At 35.9% G+C, this 18,807-nt stretch overlaps 2 protein-coding genes and 1 long non-coding RNA gene across 11 annotated transcripts in view; 2 read left to right on the top strand and 1 right to left on the bottom strand.

Moving 5' to 3' along the window:
- prickle2b (prickle homolog 2b) overlaps positions 1-1,927 on the top strand; it is a 106,755-nt gene extending 104,828 nt beyond the window's left edge. For all 6 annotated transcript variants that reach the window (XM_058791407.1, XM_058791406.1, XM_058791408.1 and 3 more), the window contains one exon: positions 489-1,927. In XM_058791407.1, the coding sequence (XP_058647390.1) occupies positions 489-1,381 (893 nt within the window). In that variant the 3' untranslated portion in view covers positions 1,382-1,927. The remainder of the gene's footprint in view (positions 1-488) is intronic.
- Positions 1,928-9,354: 7,427 nt separating this feature from the next.
- Positions 9,355-18,625, bottom strand: slc2a9l1 (solute carrier family 2 member 9, like 1). 4 transcript variants are annotated; one of them, XM_058790617.1, is made up of 12 exons: positions 18,567-18,625; positions 18,114-18,209; positions 17,405-17,565; positions 17,182-17,306; positions 16,925-17,054; positions 15,916-16,064; positions 15,643-15,830; positions 15,390-15,500; positions 12,419-12,520; positions 12,269-12,344; positions 11,142-11,269; positions 9,355-9,712 (listed from the first exon to the last, which is right to left on the bottom strand). In XM_058790617.1, the coding sequence occupies exons 1-12, from the start codon at positions 18,588-18,590 to the stop codon at positions 9,527-9,529; spliced, it is 1,476 nt and encodes a 491-aa protein (XP_058646600.1). In that variant the 5' UTR covers positions 18,591-18,625; the 3' UTR covers positions 9,355-9,526. The 4 variants fall into 4 exon arrangements, with proteins under 4 accessions (XP_058646600.1, XP_058646601.1, XP_058646603.1 ...); XM_058790618.1 differs by having other exon boundaries at positions 9,355-9,622; XM_058790620.1 differs by having other exon boundaries at positions 17,522-17,565.
- On the top strand, positions 14,371-15,837 carry LOC131548974 (uncharacterized). The gene is made up of 3 exons (XR_009273299.1): positions 14,371-15,090; positions 15,394-15,515; positions 15,709-15,837. It is a non-coding gene; the product is annotated as an uncharacterized LOC131548974 (long non-coding RNA).
- Positions 18,626-18,807: the final 182 nt, after the last annotated feature.

Genomic DNA, 18,807 nt, shown 5'->3' with positions numbered 1-18,807 from the left:
AATGTTTTTGAAAGAAGTTTTATGCTTACAAGGCTGCATTTATTTGATCAAAAAAACAATAAAAACAGTAAGAATTGAAAATATTATTACAATTTAAATAAACTTTTCTATTGGCATTGGTGGCAAAGCTGAATTTTCAGCAGCCATTACTCCAGTCTTCAGTGTCCTTCTTATATTTGAAAAAAAAAGTTCTTCTTCTTATCAAAGTTGAAAATCGTTGTACTGCTTAATATATTTGCAAAAACAGTTATAATGTTTTTTTTCATGATTCTTTGATGAATAGAAAGTTCAAAAGAACAGCATTTTTTTTAAATAATAGAAATTTAATGTAAAAGTCTTTTCTGTCACTTGATCAATTTAACGCATCCTTGTTAGGGATTTTAACAAACCTCTAAAAATCTTGTTTATTATTTGTCAACTTATTGTCACACTCAGCTGGGGATGCAAGAGAATATTACAGTTGTGTTGCATGTGTTTCCACTCTACAGGTACCTCAGCAGATGGAGGCAGTAAACGGCAGGAGCACTTGTCTCGCTTCTCAATGCCAGATTTGAGCAAAGATTCTGGCATGAACGTGTCTGAAAAGAGTAACATGGGCACCCTCAGCTCCTCTGTGCAGTTCCACAGCTCTGAATCTCTTCGCAGCCTGAACTCCGCACAGCCCTACCTGGAGCTTGAAGCCCCGGTGCAAGTCAAATTCCCTGTGCAATACCCTCGTGAACAACCTGGAATCAGTGCTTTGCCACCTGGTTTTGCCTATCAGGAGGAGGATCGCGTAAGTTTGGTAAGCAACGCCAACAACGCCCGTCTACCACCCATGAGTGAACGTACCCGCCGGCGCAGCATCGACCATCAAGAGCCACGGCGTCGACACCACCACCATCGCTCTCGCCGTTCCAGGCGCTCCCGTTCGGACAACGCACTTAACCTCGCTGCAGAGCGTCGCCCAGCTCTAAAACGATCTCAGCTTCATGTGCGCGAGGATTATGACCAGTTCCCTCCACCCCGTGGGTCACGGGACAACTACGGTAGTGGAAGCAGCAGGCTGAGACAGCAGCCTTTCAGACCTTGCCCTCGGACAACCTCCGACCTAACGCTTCAAAACCCCGCACTGCACCGACACCAGGGCCCTTATTCGTGGGACCAGTATGATTACGATGACGATTGGTGCTCGACCTGTTCCTCATCTTCCGAGTCAGAAGATGAAGGGTATTTTCTAGGCGAGCCCATTCCCAGACCGGTCCAGCTGAGGTACATGACCAGCGAAGAGCTGCTACGCAAATACAACTCTTCAGGACTGGGCGCATCCGGTCAGTTTGGAAGCCGAGGACAGTTACACACGCGCAAACGTAGGAAAAGCAAGAACTGCATTATATCCTAAAAGATGCACCTGCTGCATCCTGCACAACCTTGCACAAGATTTTTTTTCTTTTTTCCCCGTCCCTAAAAGGCTTTTCGGTGTTGTGAGGCTATCAGTGAATAATACGCAGTCATTTAATTTGTTCACAGCTCAATTGCATATGCATGCTTTCCCATGTGATATTTCTGAATTATTCTGGATGTTACACTTTTTTTAAGGACTTCTTAAATATTAAATCTGCAGCACTGTTGCCGCATTTGTTACAGCTAATGTGCAATTTTTTGTTATGTAATCAATTCAGGCACAGTGATGTTTTTTTTTTTGTATGGTGTTTGCTTTGGGCTGAAAATCCCATTAATAAGATGTATATAGGCAATTGTATGAAGAAATTCACTAAGTTAAGGATGTAATGTAAATTATCTGTAAATGATGTACCACATATTTTTATATTTTGTATCAATAGAATCATTTATGTACTAAGCATAATGTAGAGAAAATAGTAAAGGCATGCACGCTAATTTGTTGATTTTTGTCCTGTATTGGAAATTAAAGAGTATTTCTGTGAAAGATTTGATTGACAGCTCTTGGTTCTTCATCATCGGAGCATTCTGTGATCTCTGACTCAGATTAAACACCAACACACTCACCATCTGCTCCATGCATTAATGCAAAAGACCACAGAGCATCCACAGGATCCAAATGGCTAGTCTCGCTTACTGATACACCTCATTGCTAATGACAGTGCTTATGAAAATTCAAGGATCCATTTCGATTTCCATCTTCGATTTGGGATTTTAAACGTTTTTGCATCTCTAGGTCAAGCTTTGGTCTGTGTTTGCATTCTAAACCATCATTCTGTCAATAGTGCTGCTGTTTAAGCAATAAGATATAAGAATGTCATATTACTCGTAGACTCTGAATGTTATTTTAGCTGCTGGATAGTACATATGTGTTTTTCTTATAAATTTTACGTAAACCATGACCACAGTCCCATGTGCTATAAGACTGAAAAATGTATCTGAACTTGTTAAAAAAGTGGCAAAGACAGGCCAGAAACATGAGATGCTTTGCGCTACTGTCTGAGGAATGTTTGCCCTCATAATGTACTTAGAAGTGGTCAGAAAAGTCTTGAAAGTTTCTGTCAGTGTTATGGTATAACCAGCTGCATAAACGTGAACTATCTCTCTTTCTGTCTCCTCTCATTTTTGTTTGGCAGTCCTTATTAAAAAATATTGTTATAAAATAGGCGTATTTGAACTGAGAAGCTGTTAATAGCGTTCTGGTATTGTTACATGTCGAGGATTATGCATTCTGGCAGATACGTCACAATTAAATAATATATATATTTTTTTTAAATAGTCGATACCACAAATTACATTTTTATTTATTTTTTTATTTTTTTAAATGGACTGCATGATATAATGTTAAAAATAGTTCCCAGAGGTCCAATGAGGGCTGATACTGCAGACAAAGCAAAACCATGAAATTGTGAAACAGCCCAGGCGTAACTTATAGTCATAATGGAAAGTGTCAGACCTGTCTTTGCCATTAAAGGCAGTGGCCCATGTCGGTTTTTCCTGACAATTTCAGATCATTTGTAAATGGCCTCCAACCAACCCACATCCCTAATAGCTGGATGATCATGAGATCACACATAAATGCTCATATCTATGCTCATTTTCACACATTTTAGATAGCAAAGCCTTTTGACTTAGCTCCTTTGAGTTATTTTACTTGATAATATAGTTCCCTTACCTTCAGAGAGATTGACTGCATCAAGATTAGAACATGTTCCCAAGTAATTACAGATTTTTTTTTTCTTAATATAAATATATAAATCGTTTATAAAAGAGTCCTCTTTCTCTGCCCAAGAATCTCTACTGTTCTTAACTGAAGGAATACCTCATAAAACCAGAAAGAGACTCTCAGAGTTGACATTATTCCGCTTATGACCCTATATTAATCTGTGGGCCATGACTGAATTAATCTAAGGACCAGAGCTGAGAGCAGGCATTATACTTAAAACCGTTAAAACAATATGTATATAAAATATGTGAGTTTATAGACTATCCATCTATTGTGAAAATTACATGCCTTTTCAGCAATTTGTGGTTTAACTTTATGCTTTTAGAGCATTTATGTCAGAGGTGACTGATGTAGAAAGCACTTTCAATGACGTGACATGACCACTGCAGTCATTATTTGTTGATTTGAGGGAACTGACTGCTGTAATTCCTATTTAAATATGATTGTCTTTTTGATGTAAATTTATCTCTGGAGCATTAAAGTTAAAGCCATCAACCCGTGCATAAAGTTTGATATATATTCTAACTGTAGTTTTAAATTTTTTAACTCTTTCTGTTTTTCAAAGCCATGTCCTATTAATGTCATCCAGTTTCATACTGAAATATTCAAGATTAAGCAAAAATGACCTCAAACAACTGGAAGCTTGAAACTACTTAGACAAGCATTGGTCTCTTTTAGGAGTTTTTAATACAGCATTTATATTTTTGTCATATTCTGGCTGGGAGTTAATATGTTCGTTTAAAACATCAGGTATGTTAACATGCCAAAATTTACGCTAATCTGTTTATATATCTTCACAGTCTGGTACACATATTTGTTTAGATGTTTTTCAAAACCAGAGAACGCCACTGCAATAATGTCATTGGAATTAGGCTACATACAAATATTTAGTAAACATTCAATTGGTAATACTTAAATATACATATGCACATTCGTAAAACATGCGCATGTACACAAGATATTTTTGAATCTGAGAAAATAGTCAGATTTAAGCATTTACTTGCTTCATTTTTTCCTATAGATCAGATTTTTTCAAGTTTATACCACCCTTCAATCCAACTGAAATTGAATTCAGATCAGTTGAGGTGTTTACATGAATGCTTTTAGTCTGATTTAGCCATCAATATGATTACTAACGGATTAAACTAGCTATTTATTTGCAAAGTGTATACTTAACGCATATCTGTCATTTTTATCACCTAATAATTTGCCAAATACTTTTCTGTTTCACTTTAAATCAATGATCATTACGGTGTTGTAGTATTAAAATGATATTGTTGTGTGTGAATCATCTAATTGTTCAAAATAACTGGTGTCATTACTATTACTGAAGTGCAGCGCAGACACTCTTCTGGGTGTTATTAAGAGCCACAATTAGGGAAAACTGCTTATAATTATACTGCTCAGCAGCACAGCCAGATTCAATGCACAAGTGTTTTACAATGCTTCAGTGTTACGAGTACACACCACAGCATCCCATGCTCCTCAATAAGATGTGCCTAGAGCGAGAACTTTCTCAACTGGCCCTCGTGTGTTCAATTAGATGGCGACAGGCTTTCAGGAGTGTTATTTTATCATCTCCCAGCTGCATTCTGTTAAGGTTCATTTGTGCAACCCTGAGCAATGTTAGACAAATGTCAGCTCTCTTTAGAGTTGCAATGAAACTTAAGTAACGATAGATCTTTTCTTCCATGCTGGGATGTACATCCAGTTTATCAACAAAGAAAAACTGACTTGGTTGGAGATAAAGCGAATAAGTCTTGCATACATCACCAGGGAGAAGTCCAGTTACGACTTGATTTTGATTGAATATGCAGTTCAAAAAATGTTTTAAGAGATTGAACATATTAAAGGATGAATTGTTGAATTTAAGATCTATAACATGCATTTAGAAAATAGAATAGGTGAATTTCCATTTCAGGTTTTTTGTGATATCTAATAGGGTGATAACATATTGACAGTATGTTTAGTCACTGTTCCAAAAAGAATGAAAAGTGCTTGAGCTGTCTGCTGTTGCTATGGTTACCATGGCAGGCAAAAGTGATTTTTTTTTTTTTTTTTTTGCAAGTGCCTATTTACCAGAGAAATATGTGACCTGACTAACTTGGTGATGACTGAACTCAGCAAGAATATGTGGTTCAACATGCCTTATGAGCAAAAAGATGTTAGATCATCAACATTGGGGGGAAAAAGCTGCCAGAGACATTTATTTTATGTTGATTCAATGTTTCTTTATGGTCTGAGAAACATACATGATTATAATTCAAAGCCCACCCTTCTATAAGTTTTGGGATTTGTTGTGCATCCCGTAGATGAACATGACGCTTAAATTTCCATCTGCGTGATTTTATGCATTAATGAGATTCTCATGTCACCAGCTGGATGTTACGAGTTGTATGCCAAAAAACATCAAACCCCTTGAGGGTGTTATCATTTCAGTTAGATATCCCAAAACACATATATATCCATGCTCAGGAATCCATCATGCATGTAGCTAATTTAAAATAGCATGAATGTATTATCAGAAACAATGAGCCATGATACAAAACATATTACCTACATATACAATACACTCAATTCAAATCCATTCTGCTCTGTTTGTTTCCATTCAGAAATGCCCATACAGCACCCTGTGCTATTTGGACATAATGACAACACACAAATCCATTACAATGAACGCCACATGTCTACACTGTGATGCTACGGCAGCTAAATGGAGCTATTCAGAGCTCATAATCCTCGGATCAGGAGGTCTCAGGACTGTTTAACATTCATAGAGACATTCATTTCTTACTCACACATAGGAGATAATCCCATAGTGCCAAAGGCCCCCTGATTTCCAGCTGCAGCCCCAGTCATTCTAGACATTAATGACCTTACTGAAATATGCCCATCTGTGCGCTTACACACATGCTAACGCTCATTTACTGGGACATGTTGACGATCCATATTAAATCCGTTGATAATTGCATAGAATTTAACATTTTCTTAATTCAAAATGGTATTTTTAGGGGTTTCTTTAACTAGTGCATATTTTATTATGCACTTTACTTTGTAACAATAACTGTTAGATCCAGATCAGATTAAAAAAATAATAATAATAAAATTAAATTAAAAATCATCATTTAATTTTTTTTTCAAGAGAAACTGCAAATAACAAATGAATATATAAAATATTGCCAAAAGTATACAAAATTTCTATTAATTTTTTTTTTTTTTTAGCTATATCGCCCAGCCCAGTTGTATACTTTATACTGCTTGTATTATAGTTCAGATGGGTGTTTTAAAAGGTGAACGTGACTGTAGAGCATTGGTATATTGTGAGCGTTGACTGAGTCATGATGAATATTTGCTTTGCACATTAACCTTGTGATTTCAAAGTCTGAGTGTATCTGCTTGCACACTCATTCTCTAGATTAATGATCGATTTCAGTTTTACACTCGACAGGACGGCACCTGAACACTAATAACGAGCTGCAGAAATATTAATGAAGCTAATTATATTAACATTGTCTGACCGTCTCTTCACAGATTACATACCATTATATCATTGCCTTTGCGGATTGGCAGCAATATGAGTGGAGGACAAATTAGGCTACTTTGTTAATGCACAGTGCCGTGTCAGTATGCCGTTCAGCTATTATTAGTGTGTTCAGCCCTTAATACATTTTAGCTCTTTTAGAATTGTCCACCACTTAACAAGCCAAGGACACTCAGAATGAACAAAATCCATATGCATAATGTGTTTTTCATGAGATCATGACATTGACATTGTGATTGAGAGGTGATTACTAATGTTTTAATGTTAACGTTAGGTTGTCTCAAAGGAGATCCTTTTCAAAAAGTACTATCGTTAAGCTTTGCCACCACAGAATAAATTCTTTCTGAAAATATAATACAATAAAAAAGTTATTTAATATTTCACATTATTTGTGTTTTTACTGCATTTTTGTCTAAATAGAGAGAGAGACTTCTTAAAAACACATGAAAACAATCTTACAACCCCAAACTTATGAATGGTAGTGTATATAACTCAGAACAGCACACAGCTGAGATTTCCACATACAGTGGAGTGGCCTATTTTAACCCCTTCTATCCAAAGAATGTGAAAAAACCAGAAGAACTGCATTAACAGCAAAGCATTTCATTAGACAAAAATTAGTCCCACTTCAGATAATGGGAAACTACATTTTTTAAATTGTAGTATAAAAGTCACAGTATAGATAGGTCAGAAAAGAATCATAATATTAAAGTAGGCCTAATCAGTTTCACTCAAATGCATTTAAAATAAACATTACTGACAGCTATATAGTTAACATTCTCACAATTTTTTTTAGGTAGAAGCTTAATTGGTAATAAAGAAACGTGCTTCCAGTGTAGCGTTGTATTGTGCTGTATGAATTTGCTTCTTATTAAAAGCTATAATCACACCACAGCCTGCAGCTTTACGGTAATTCTGCAGTGAATATACAGCGCCATCCATTGGGAGTTAAAAGTATTGTCCCATAATTTAAATTGAGATGATTTATTATTTATATACATATAGGGATGATTCTTTAACGTTATATCGCAGGTTTGATGTTTTATTAAAACAGATTTCATATGAAAATCACAAGTCTTGGAAACCCATTCATTATTCATTTATTTTTGCTACTTTCAAATGAATGTATATTTTATTGTTTTACCCTAGACCCCGTATTTCAATCTTAAAATATGAGAATATAATAATAAACAAATGTAAAACATACGATAATATGAATTGTTACGTTTAAAACTTTTTTCATTGAATTCATTAATTTATCAAACAAAAGCTAAAGAAACACACAAATCCATAATATTTACATATTATTACATATATTATTTCTAATATCTACAATTAGTTTGCTGCTAGTAACACATGTATTCACTATGAATCCAGTTTACTAAAAGTTGTCAAAATAATGCTTGGGCCTATGAGGTTCTGTTGAAGCCTGTAGCACATTTGAATAGTTTCTACCTAAAATTAGGTCATTCCCATTAGGAAACATGATGTGCACAAGTTTTTCCGATATGATGCACTTTGGGTGTTGTGGGATGTCCATAATCATTGATGGTCAGTTAAATTAATCCTCCAGTTAATCCTGTGAAACAGCTGAGGCGGTGATAAAGCATCTAGTTATGTCAATCATTATTGGTCTGTGAAGTTCACACAGTACCTATTAAACTGCTAATGAAGCTAGGACGCCCCATACAGCCTGTCCGGGACTGATAAGACAGAAATTCCCTGAGCGAGTTCTACAACCCCAAGCCCCTGCGCAATAACATGGGTGGGCTGATTCAGTATAGGGTCAACCTCACTTAATAGTTCAACTATCTGCACTATGATAGAAATGGAAGGAAGGCAATCTTGCAGAGCTTACAATGCCGTTATAATGTTTGCCTAGGGCTGTAATATATTGCATGATTTCATGTACAAATTTCAGAACACTAGGTATCACTTGCTGACTTAGAAGAAAAATAGGACATAAAATCCTGAGGACTGAGAATTACACACTACCAGAATTTCAGGCGATTCTGACAACAACAAAAACACATTGCTAGGAAACGCGTGGACAAATGAAAACAATATGTGCTCTAAAAAATGTCTCAAAATATTAAACATGTTTGACTTCCTCCGACTGGATTGAAACATAATCTGAACAGGGGGGAAAAGACTGACTTTGAGTTTTCGGGAACTAGCTTGAACTCATCCAGACTGAAAATCGGCGCAAAAATCTGGACAAAAAAAATCATGTAGTGAATTTCAGCCTTTAGCTAGTTAATTAACAACCAGCAGGACATGTAGAAATAAGCGTGGGTTACTCCAGACATTATGTAATGTAGTTACAATTTGTTCAGTCACTGAGAATGAAAGAAAAGAAACAAGAGTAAAAAGGTTCTTAAGTTTTTCAAGGTGTTCTGAGTGGTAGTGAAAATAAATGAAGCAAGATATTGGCCAGTTTTGTCTTAAACGTCTCTTAAATAACAGAACATGCAGATCAAATAACAGAATAAGTTTCACATTTATTCATCTAATAAAAAAACTATTCTGGTACAGTATAATGTCTTTTATTAAACCACTCTCTTGTCACTAAAATAAAATATATTTAATAGATATATTTCTCCACAGCTGTCTTTTTCTTCTCACAAAATAACTTAATGAATCAATATTTCAAGTGCATTTATTTATTGCTTTATTAAGTAGGATAATGTACCGTCATCTGGCCATTATTTGTAAATAAACCCAAGCAGTCTGTCTTTATAAATATAATGTTGATAAATATGATAGTTTAATATTTCTTGTGCCAGTCCACATCTAGTCCATATTTACATCAATATACTTTACAGCTTGGTCTCTAAGCACATGACATCTTCTTTGGAGGATCCACATGCTCTGATTTTCTCGAACTCTTGGGAAATCTCAAGGAGAGTTTTGCCCTTTGTTTCAGGAAGGATGAAGAAGACATAGAGAGCGGCTATCAGACAAACGCAGGAGAAGAGTACAAAGCACAGAGACTTCAGAGCAGCCTGCAGAAACATGGATGAGAAACGTGGCCTTTTGTTAAAGTGAGACGACAGACTGCAGAGCAGTTTCACAGGAGCAGCGAAAAAGGTGTGCTGAAAGCCTGGAATTACACATTGTTCAAGATGAAGGGCACACATAAAAGAATCATTCTGTATTTTAGTTGGTCTCTTATGACAGTATAAAATAAAGAGAAGAGAAACATTGAGGGATTCACAATACAGTCATAATCACTGGCTTTATATATGCTGGCAAAAGCTTCTTACATAAACCAATAATGAAACATCTAATAGCAATGACATTTACTGAAAACACACTCACTATATATTTTAACGCCATTAAAGTTTATAAAGTGGCTGAATCCACAAACATTGCTTTATATTTAAAGACATGGATCATTCTGTGTCAAATCAACCAAATTTTAGAAACTTCACCGGCTCAAATTATTTCTGAAGAAAGCCAAAATACCATGGATGTATATTGAGTAATTCACTATTTTGTAGAGGGGGGTCAAAATGGCAGTGTTCATCTAAGATTCAGAGCCAAGTTACAGGGTGGTAAAAATGACTTCAAAAAGATGACAGCATTATTATTTTATTTTTCACAAAGAGATTGGTAGGTCTATTAGCAAATTCTGTTTTATCTGTTATCTGTTTTTATCTGACTTTAGCAATATTTCTTGCATTATATGTCAGTGGTGACAGTTTGCGTGCCTGTAACTCAATCAATATATATATATATATATATATATATATATATATATTTTTAAAGAGGAATGTCTGAAAAAAAACTAATGTTGAAACTAGAAATATAAATTGTTTCCCTCTATCAAAACTATTGCAATAAATATTATTTTTCCAATGTTTGCATGTCTGCAAATCAAGAAGTATTAAAGATATCACAGTATGATTTTAGATTGATTTTTAATCAGCTTTTCTTGTGGCCCTATGTAGTTCAGTCCCATAGATACGAGGATCTCAATACGGCTCCATGTCCAGATTGTTGAATTTTACTTATTTTCATTGGTTGAGAACCAAATGTTTGCATACAGCTGATGTTTATGTTAAGACCCAAAATCTAAAAGGGCATTAAGATATCTTTAATACTTCTTGAGTTACAGCCATGAAAACTTTGGAGAAAAAGTTTTTTTTGCTAAAGTCAACAGATTTACTAATAGACCTACCAATCTCTATGTAAAAATAAAGTAATGATGCTGCCATCTTTCTAAAGTCATTTTTACCCCTCAGGTACAAAATAGTGGATTACTCCATAAATATACTTCCATTTAATATTTTGGCTTTCTTCGCTATACATGTTTATCTTTCTTCAGAAAAAATATTGACAAAATCAAAAATTTGAGTCGGGGATCACTGGTTGAGTTGACACGGAATGACCCACACGTTTTTTATGGTCTTGATATAGTGATGGACTTACAATAAGGAATGGGAAGATGAATCCAAACACGGTGAATGCCAGCCAGCGTAGGAAGCCGAGAAACCCAAATGCAGCCGGGCGGTATGACTGGATGAAGATCTCATTGGTGAGTGATGGGGCTATTCCAGCTGTTCAGATCAAACTGGTTTGAGTTGTTGGCACTGGTTAGTCAGTTTATAATCAGTGTGGTATGTGCTTATCATAAGCATAAGCAATATGAATATTGTTGAATGCTGTTGCTTTAAACACAGCAGCATGCAAGAGTGACATTGCTTATACAACAGGAAGTAAATATAGCGAAAATTATCAAATTATTAAAATTTCACAGGCAAAAACATCCATTGTCTATTGTCAATAGTGTAGCGATGTATGAAGCACAGCTCAAACAAAAGTCACTTTCAAACCAGACAGTTTGAAACTTTGATCTGTTGCGAAATCTGCATGGAAAGATTTTTCGCCCTCACACGAAATTCCCCATCGCATTGATTCCTATTGAAATTGACTGGATTTTGCCCACGAAAATTTGCCGTACAACAGTAAATGTGGAATCACTGTTTAGACATAGTATTGCTAGTTACTATATTTTGCACAACCAATGAAAGTAGTTCCAAACAAAGTAGAAATCAACTGTCAAACAAATCAAGCTACAGAGATGCTACATTGCTAAATGAATCAATGTTTCTGAATGAAGTAGTTAGGGTAATGATTTAGTGTTTTAATCATTAACACTTGTTTAATTCCTGAATGAATCAGCGATTTTGAATGGATCTGGGAGTGATGCAAACAATAAAAATTCCCAGTGCTTTTAGGGGCTCATCACACAGAAAAATTATGTGAGATGCAGGGCAGTGGAATGAATAAAAAAGGTAAGGGGTAGAGATGCATTTTTTTTTTTTTTTAAAGTTGGTGCTTTGTTTCTATAAAGGCATGTTGTGCATGAGAAGCTGCAAAATAAGTATGCACATTGGTGAAATGTTCTTATTCCACGTTTGCGTAGAAAACAATGAAAATGATATTTAAAAAAGCATTTTGTGTGCACAGCCCCTTATTTACTGTTATTGGTGCTTTGGGAATGCCATGTGACCAATCAGATTTGAGGATTGAAACTAAATGTTTAAATAGTTTACCTGGGCCTCCCCCATAGAAAATAAAGAACAGGAAAATGAGGATGACGGTGGTGTATGGAATCACAGAGCTGTAGTCCTGCAGACGAAACAGAGATAAGGTAATAAAGTTCTGTTTTGATCGCTGTGAGCTGTTAAATGATAGAGACTCACCTTTAGGTACAGGGTGACAGTGATTAATGCCATAATGGCTGACATTCCCCCAAACCCTCGCCACATCAAGGCTCTCCTCCCCACACTCTCAATAAACAGCCACTACACATGCACATAAACACAAATGCACACATAGATGATTCATGTTCCTCCATGACAAATTAACCCAGTCTGATTTCAGATTACACAATTTAAAGGGCTCATCGGATGCGAAATTCACTTTTCAAGTTGTTTTAACATAAATGTGTGTTGGAAGTGTGTGTACACATCCATCCTATAATGATAAAAATCCTATAATGATTAAAAGGTTTTTTTTTTAAATCCCCATTTTAAAATCCCCTTTCTCAAATCAGACTGTTCTGAGATTCCTGTCAGAATGACATAGTTCTGTGCAGGCCGCTCCCACGATAGTTGATTGACAAGGCCGCCTTACCTTAGACCCGCCCTGAGTGAGCCGAGAGCTGTTCGCCATTGTGTCGACTCCGGTCTCCGATTAAGCGATTGAGGCAGTAGTGGCTCCTGGCCGTAAATTTAGGTGGGGCAGATTATTTTGTAAACTTTATATTCTATATAAACTTTGTTATCCTGTGGGTGGCACAATAATGTTGATTGACAGGCTCGAAGTAATGTTACACGCATAAAATGCTGTTTAATAATTCCCTTAATATAGAATTTATCACCTTCAAATGTTGATTTAGAATGTTACAAGTTGTGGAGCAATTCGGGTGAGGAAAGAAGATCATATGTCTATTCTCAGAATAAACAAAACAAACACAACAGAACCATATAAAGGCTATTCATGTGAGCACATTTAAACTAAATGATTTAATGTATAGCCTACTTTGTTAAAGCTGCAGTCCGTAAGTTTTGCCTCTTTGTCGCCATCTCTGTTTGAAAACCTGGAATTGCAGCTCTGTGCGAAATTATCTTCCGTGCTCAGGGTTGTGATCTGGTGTTCAGGCACGGCTCAAGTGAGGATGAATCTAATGTTTTGAGGTGAATGTGCGGCAGTCAGTCACTGCACCGGTGTGGATACTGTACTCAGCAATCACAGATTCTAGCCTACGTCTTGGAATATGTGACCCAAATAAGAATTTTCACCGTATATTGCCATCTGAACAAGTCTGCCACGTTTGTTCTGACTAACTGAGGAAAAAATAATTACAATAAATTGCGCTACCAATGGTAATTAAATCTAACAATCGGTTAGCTCATATCACATCTAACAGTGCAAATTATTATTGTTATAGTTTATTCTCAAATTATTAATGTTAACAACATCAGCATTGCATGACTACGAGTATAGTGTAGGCTATATTAACATGTAGATTTCAATTTCTGTACAGTCTAATCTAATTGTCATGCCATTTGAATTCCATGTTAAGAAATTATTTTAACCCAAAAAGCAAATTATGCTCCCTTCGAACTGGTTTTCTTTAAAATACAAATCTTGTGTAATCCCAGGTATCTGTAATCAGAAGCACATTTAAAACTGGAATTTAATTTCATTCACATGTGTTTCATAAACACATAATACTTTCTGGATTACAATCCGCCATCAAAATGATACATTTAATTATTCTAGCTGCTGTGAGAAAAGGCTATAAACGACCCGTCACCTGCAGGATCCTCACATGCGATAGCCTAGTAGCCGGGACAACTTCTTTATGTTTACAGACGTGACGTAATGACGCGGTGCAGTGCTCGAATTTCCCACAAAAACCTGCTACCTGTACCACTCAAATTAGAAAACGTTATTATAAGATAACCTTTGTGAATCGGGCTAAAGTACGATGATAGTTTTGAATGCTGGTTGGTTATGTACTTGCTCAAATATTGATTTCGATTTTAACCCAAAAAAGTTACGGACTGCAGCTTTAATTTGATCCACTACTCCACATAGAAAGAAAAGAAAAAAAAAAACAGACATGCCAACTAGTTACTGACCTGATGCAGACACATAGCTGAAGCGGATTGACATCTTGGTGAAGCGAGGCTGACGTGGTAACGTGAAAATAAGCGGGACAGTCTCAAATCTGCCCCAATGGCTCTCTATTAGAGCGTACTGCAGCTCCCCTTTTCACCACAGAATTGTGGGGCACTGTTGTGCTCGGGAGGGCTCAGGCATCGTCTGTCCCACTCATAGCCCGCGTCCCAATGTGCATACTATCCATCCTAAATTCTATGTGACATTAGTAATTTTCAATACTATTTAGGGCAGGTAGGGTGGATAGTATGCACGTTGGGACGCAGGAATAGACTGTAAAAAACTTAGTATCATGTATACATGCCTGCTAAAGCCATGCGCGGGATTTTAATATATACTGCTTACTTTACTTAAAATAGTCTAGAAAATATTTGTTGCAGAATGCTGAACACATTTACAATTTATTATTGATTCAGTTTATATAGAGGTCTATGTTTTGAATGAATATTTTGGTGGGGCTCTGCCCCATCTGCCCATATAGACGAGCAGCGCCTGGATTGAGGTGTTTTGTTGTTGGATGTAATAATGAATATAGCAGTCCTCATTAACTCCCGACATCTGAGCCGCTGAAGACGCAGAGGATTAACATTACTTTCCTTTTGAAGGGAATGTGCTGATCCTGATCTACATAAATGTGTCTATGTTCGAGAGAATCATTCGTGATCCAGCTTCATCTACAGAAGAAGTGAGTATAAAGGGTTTTTATGAATTTTTGAATTTCAGTACTACTCGTCACCCCATGGAAGAGAGGGGCGGGGTCAGCAGAGCTCATTAGCATTTAAAGCGACATGGACTAAAAACAGCTTACTAAAAACTGAGTTGATTTTGACATGATAAAAAAAGGTGTTTTTTACACTACCATTGAGAAATTTTAACCAAAGTATGTTATAGACTTTTCATTAAGACCCTAAAGAATCACATCAACTTGTGGAAAATGGGCATCCGATGACCCCTTTAATGTGCGCCTCTCTGGAATTTACTTACACAGGTTATGGAGATGAGGACTTCTGATGCTCCTATGCCCAGAGTGACATAACGGATCTTGTCCTCTGGAATACCCGCTTCCAAAAAGATGTCAAAAGAGAAGACGGTGATCTGTGAGCAAGAAGGGTAAAAGATCACTATATGTTGTTCTGTAAGAATGTCTTAGATACTTATTGACAACACAATGACATAAGACACATTTCTATTTGGAAGCATAATTTGGTGTATTGAGGATAAATACTAAATGATTTACAGCAGACATGCCGCTGAACTGGATGCATCCGTTTATGACCAGCATGGAAATGACCTGCCATTGCAGGTGTTTGTTTCTCAGCAGATCCAGCACACTCTTGTTGTGCTCCTCTCCAATGACTGCCTGTTCTGCTAACATCTCCTCTATCTCCAACTTATAATCGCCTGGTCCCCACAGACACTGCAGTGCTGCCGATCAAAACGTGAATACGTGATTTATCACAAAAGACGTTTGCAATGACATACAGAGATTGATCAGTTAAATGGAATGCACCTTTTTTGCACTGTTGACTGTTGCCTTTCTCAATCAGAAGATATCGTGGAGTATCTGGGAAGAATGGCAAGATTGCCAGCTGGACCACACAAAAAAACGTTGGGATGCATAGAAGAATGTTCCAGCACTCTTCACGGCCAAGAATTTCCCTGTGAATAAAATTAGAAACTTGGCTCAATTCAAAGAAATTTTGTGTATCAAAAGATTATTTTCCTGAAGCCAGATCAATTAAGACAGATGAAGACAGAATGGTGGCATGAAATGAAAATTCTCCCTATCTACATTACTGGTCAAAAGTTTGGAATAATTAGTTGTTGTTGTTTTTAAATGTCTCTTGTTCTCCAAGGCTGCATTTATTTGATCAAAAATACAGAAAACATTGCTGAATATTATACAATTCAAAATAACTGTAATATATTTTAAAATGTAATGTATTCCTGTGATAGCAAAGGTGAATTTTCAGTCTTCAGTGTCACATGATCCTTCAGAAATCATTCTAATATGCTGATTATTAATAATTATTCTTACTGTTATCAATGTTTTTGGTGCTTAATATATTTGTGAAAATCATAATTTTTTACAAATTACTAAAATATAACTTTTGTTTGATGAGCAGTTAAAAGAATAGCATTTATTTAAAATATAAATGTTTTGTAATATTATAATGTCTTTACTATCACTTTTGGTCAATTTAATATGTCCTTGCTGAATAAAATATTGCTTTTTTTAAAATCTTAACCCAAACATTTAAATGTATCACGTTTTCCACAACAATATTAAGCACCTGTCTTCAACATTGATAATAATAGGAAATATTCATTATTAGACTTTTTAATAAGAGACGTTTGACCAAACTTTTGTCTGGTAGTGTATTTATCTAAAACATGTTATTAATTATAATGTGAGCTTTTTTTTTTTTTTTTTTTTTAAACGTGCAATTCTTAATCAAAGGGCTCAGCTCTCCTAGTGAAAGAAATTCAATGCCCAAGCTTTAATACTTAATTATTACCTGAGGCCAACAAATTGTCCTATTAGTTTACCAAGGGACATAAAGGTAGTGGCTGTGACTGTCACCATGCCTCTGATTTTCTTCGGTGAACTCTCACCAAGGTAGATGGTATGTACATTCAAACCCAACCCTTTGAACAAAGAGCAAATCACATCTTTTTTTTATGTATATATATATATATATATATATATATATATATACACACACACATAATCACATCATATATATAGTATTTATTTACTGTTTAATGCACATACCTGCTCCGAATCCAAATAGGAAGCGTGCTACAAGGATCAACTCAAATGAGTAAGTAGGTTTGCTAATGTACATGATTACTGTGGTCACAACTGCTATGGCACTGTTCAACAGTGTGGCTCCTTTTCTGCAAGAAGAACATATACAGTAAATGAATATCCATTTTTGTTGTGAAAACATTAAAAGGAACAATAGGGAAAGCAGACGAGGATGAGTGAGATCAACCTTCCCAGGTGACGGGTTAAGTATATGACAGTAATGGAGCCAATGAGACCTCCTAAAGCATATAGAGCCACCACAGTAGACCAGATAAAGGTGATGGTCTTCTCCCCTGGAACATACCCGTAGTGATACGTCCAGCTGCTGTTAATAAAGCTCTGAATATACTGTGGGAAAACAGATAACAGATTGGAGACAAATCGTCATCGGTAGTTTGTAAGTAGGCCTACTGAACTGATACTTCTGGTAGCACTTTAGAAATTCTGCATAATTACGATTAACTAAACCAAACCATAACCCTATAGTAAGCACACTCTTAATAATAAAGTTTTTTTATTGGCTTCTATACTTCCATGAAAAAATGTAACCTTGTACAGAACCTTTCCATTGTACAAAATATTTTTTTTTATAGTGGAAAAAGGTTCTTTAGATTATTAAAATGTTCTTCACAGCTTATAAAAAAAATAAAAAATTAAAAAGAAGGTTACTTCAAGAATGTTTCACTGAAAGGTTCTTTGGGGACCCAAATGGTTCTTCTATGGCATCGCTGTGAACCCCCCACCCCCTTTGGAAACTTGATTTTTAATAGTGTACATGGTGTTACTCAGTACACATGTGTTTAATTACACTGTAACAAGGACACCTTAAAATAGCGTATAACCTGCTTTCTTAATATAATAACGGGAAAAGAATAAATACAAATTCAAGTGCGCACTGGAGATGGAGAGCTTATTGCTGTGAGATGAAATCCATTTTGAAAAGATCCTCCCAATCCCAGCACAACGATCAAGATAAGTGCTTTCCCACCAACCTGAAATACAGTCACGCTGTTCATTTATTACATGTTCAACAGTTCAAGTCAATACTTTTGATATTTCACATGAAACTACAAAACCAGCACAGAGGGGTTTTCTCTTGCTCGAGAATGACACAGAGCAGAGTAAATGAGTAAACTTTGGTTAAGAATTTAACTCTGCACTTGGTTTAAAGATATAAAGAAAATAAATGGGTTATTTTACAAAGACATATTATACAGCAATATACTTCGTTTTAACATTATGGTTATTTTGTTGAAACATAATGAGGCAATAATTCTTCTATAATAATTCATACTTCATCTCATCTGAAAGATCTGGCAATATTGCCTATTTAAATGACATGTTCCTACCAGTTCCTGCAACACGCTCTTCATGCTTTTCTTCTTTTATCTTCTTGTGTCCATGAAGCACCACTGCTTCTCTCCAATAAATACAGTGTCATCTCTGTTAGGCATTTTGATTAATTTTTGACACCGGAATGACTCGTCACATTTTGTCTCCTAAAATCTAGCTATCTATTTGTATCTATTTGCATTTGTCCAGGTTAAAAAATAGTTTTATTTTAAATGTTTTATTTATACTATCATTTTG

The sequence above is a fragment of the Onychostoma macrolepis genome, chromosome 11, assembly GCF_012432095.1.
Source record: "Onychostoma macrolepis isolate SWU-2019 chromosome 11, ASM1243209v1, whole genome shotgun sequence".
Lineage (NCBI taxonomy): Eukaryota > Metazoa > Chordata > Actinopteri > Cypriniformes > Cyprinidae > Onychostoma > Onychostoma macrolepis.
The sequence above is the reverse complement of the archived record's forward strand: the minus strand, read 5'-3'. Positions and strand labels throughout refer to the sequence as shown.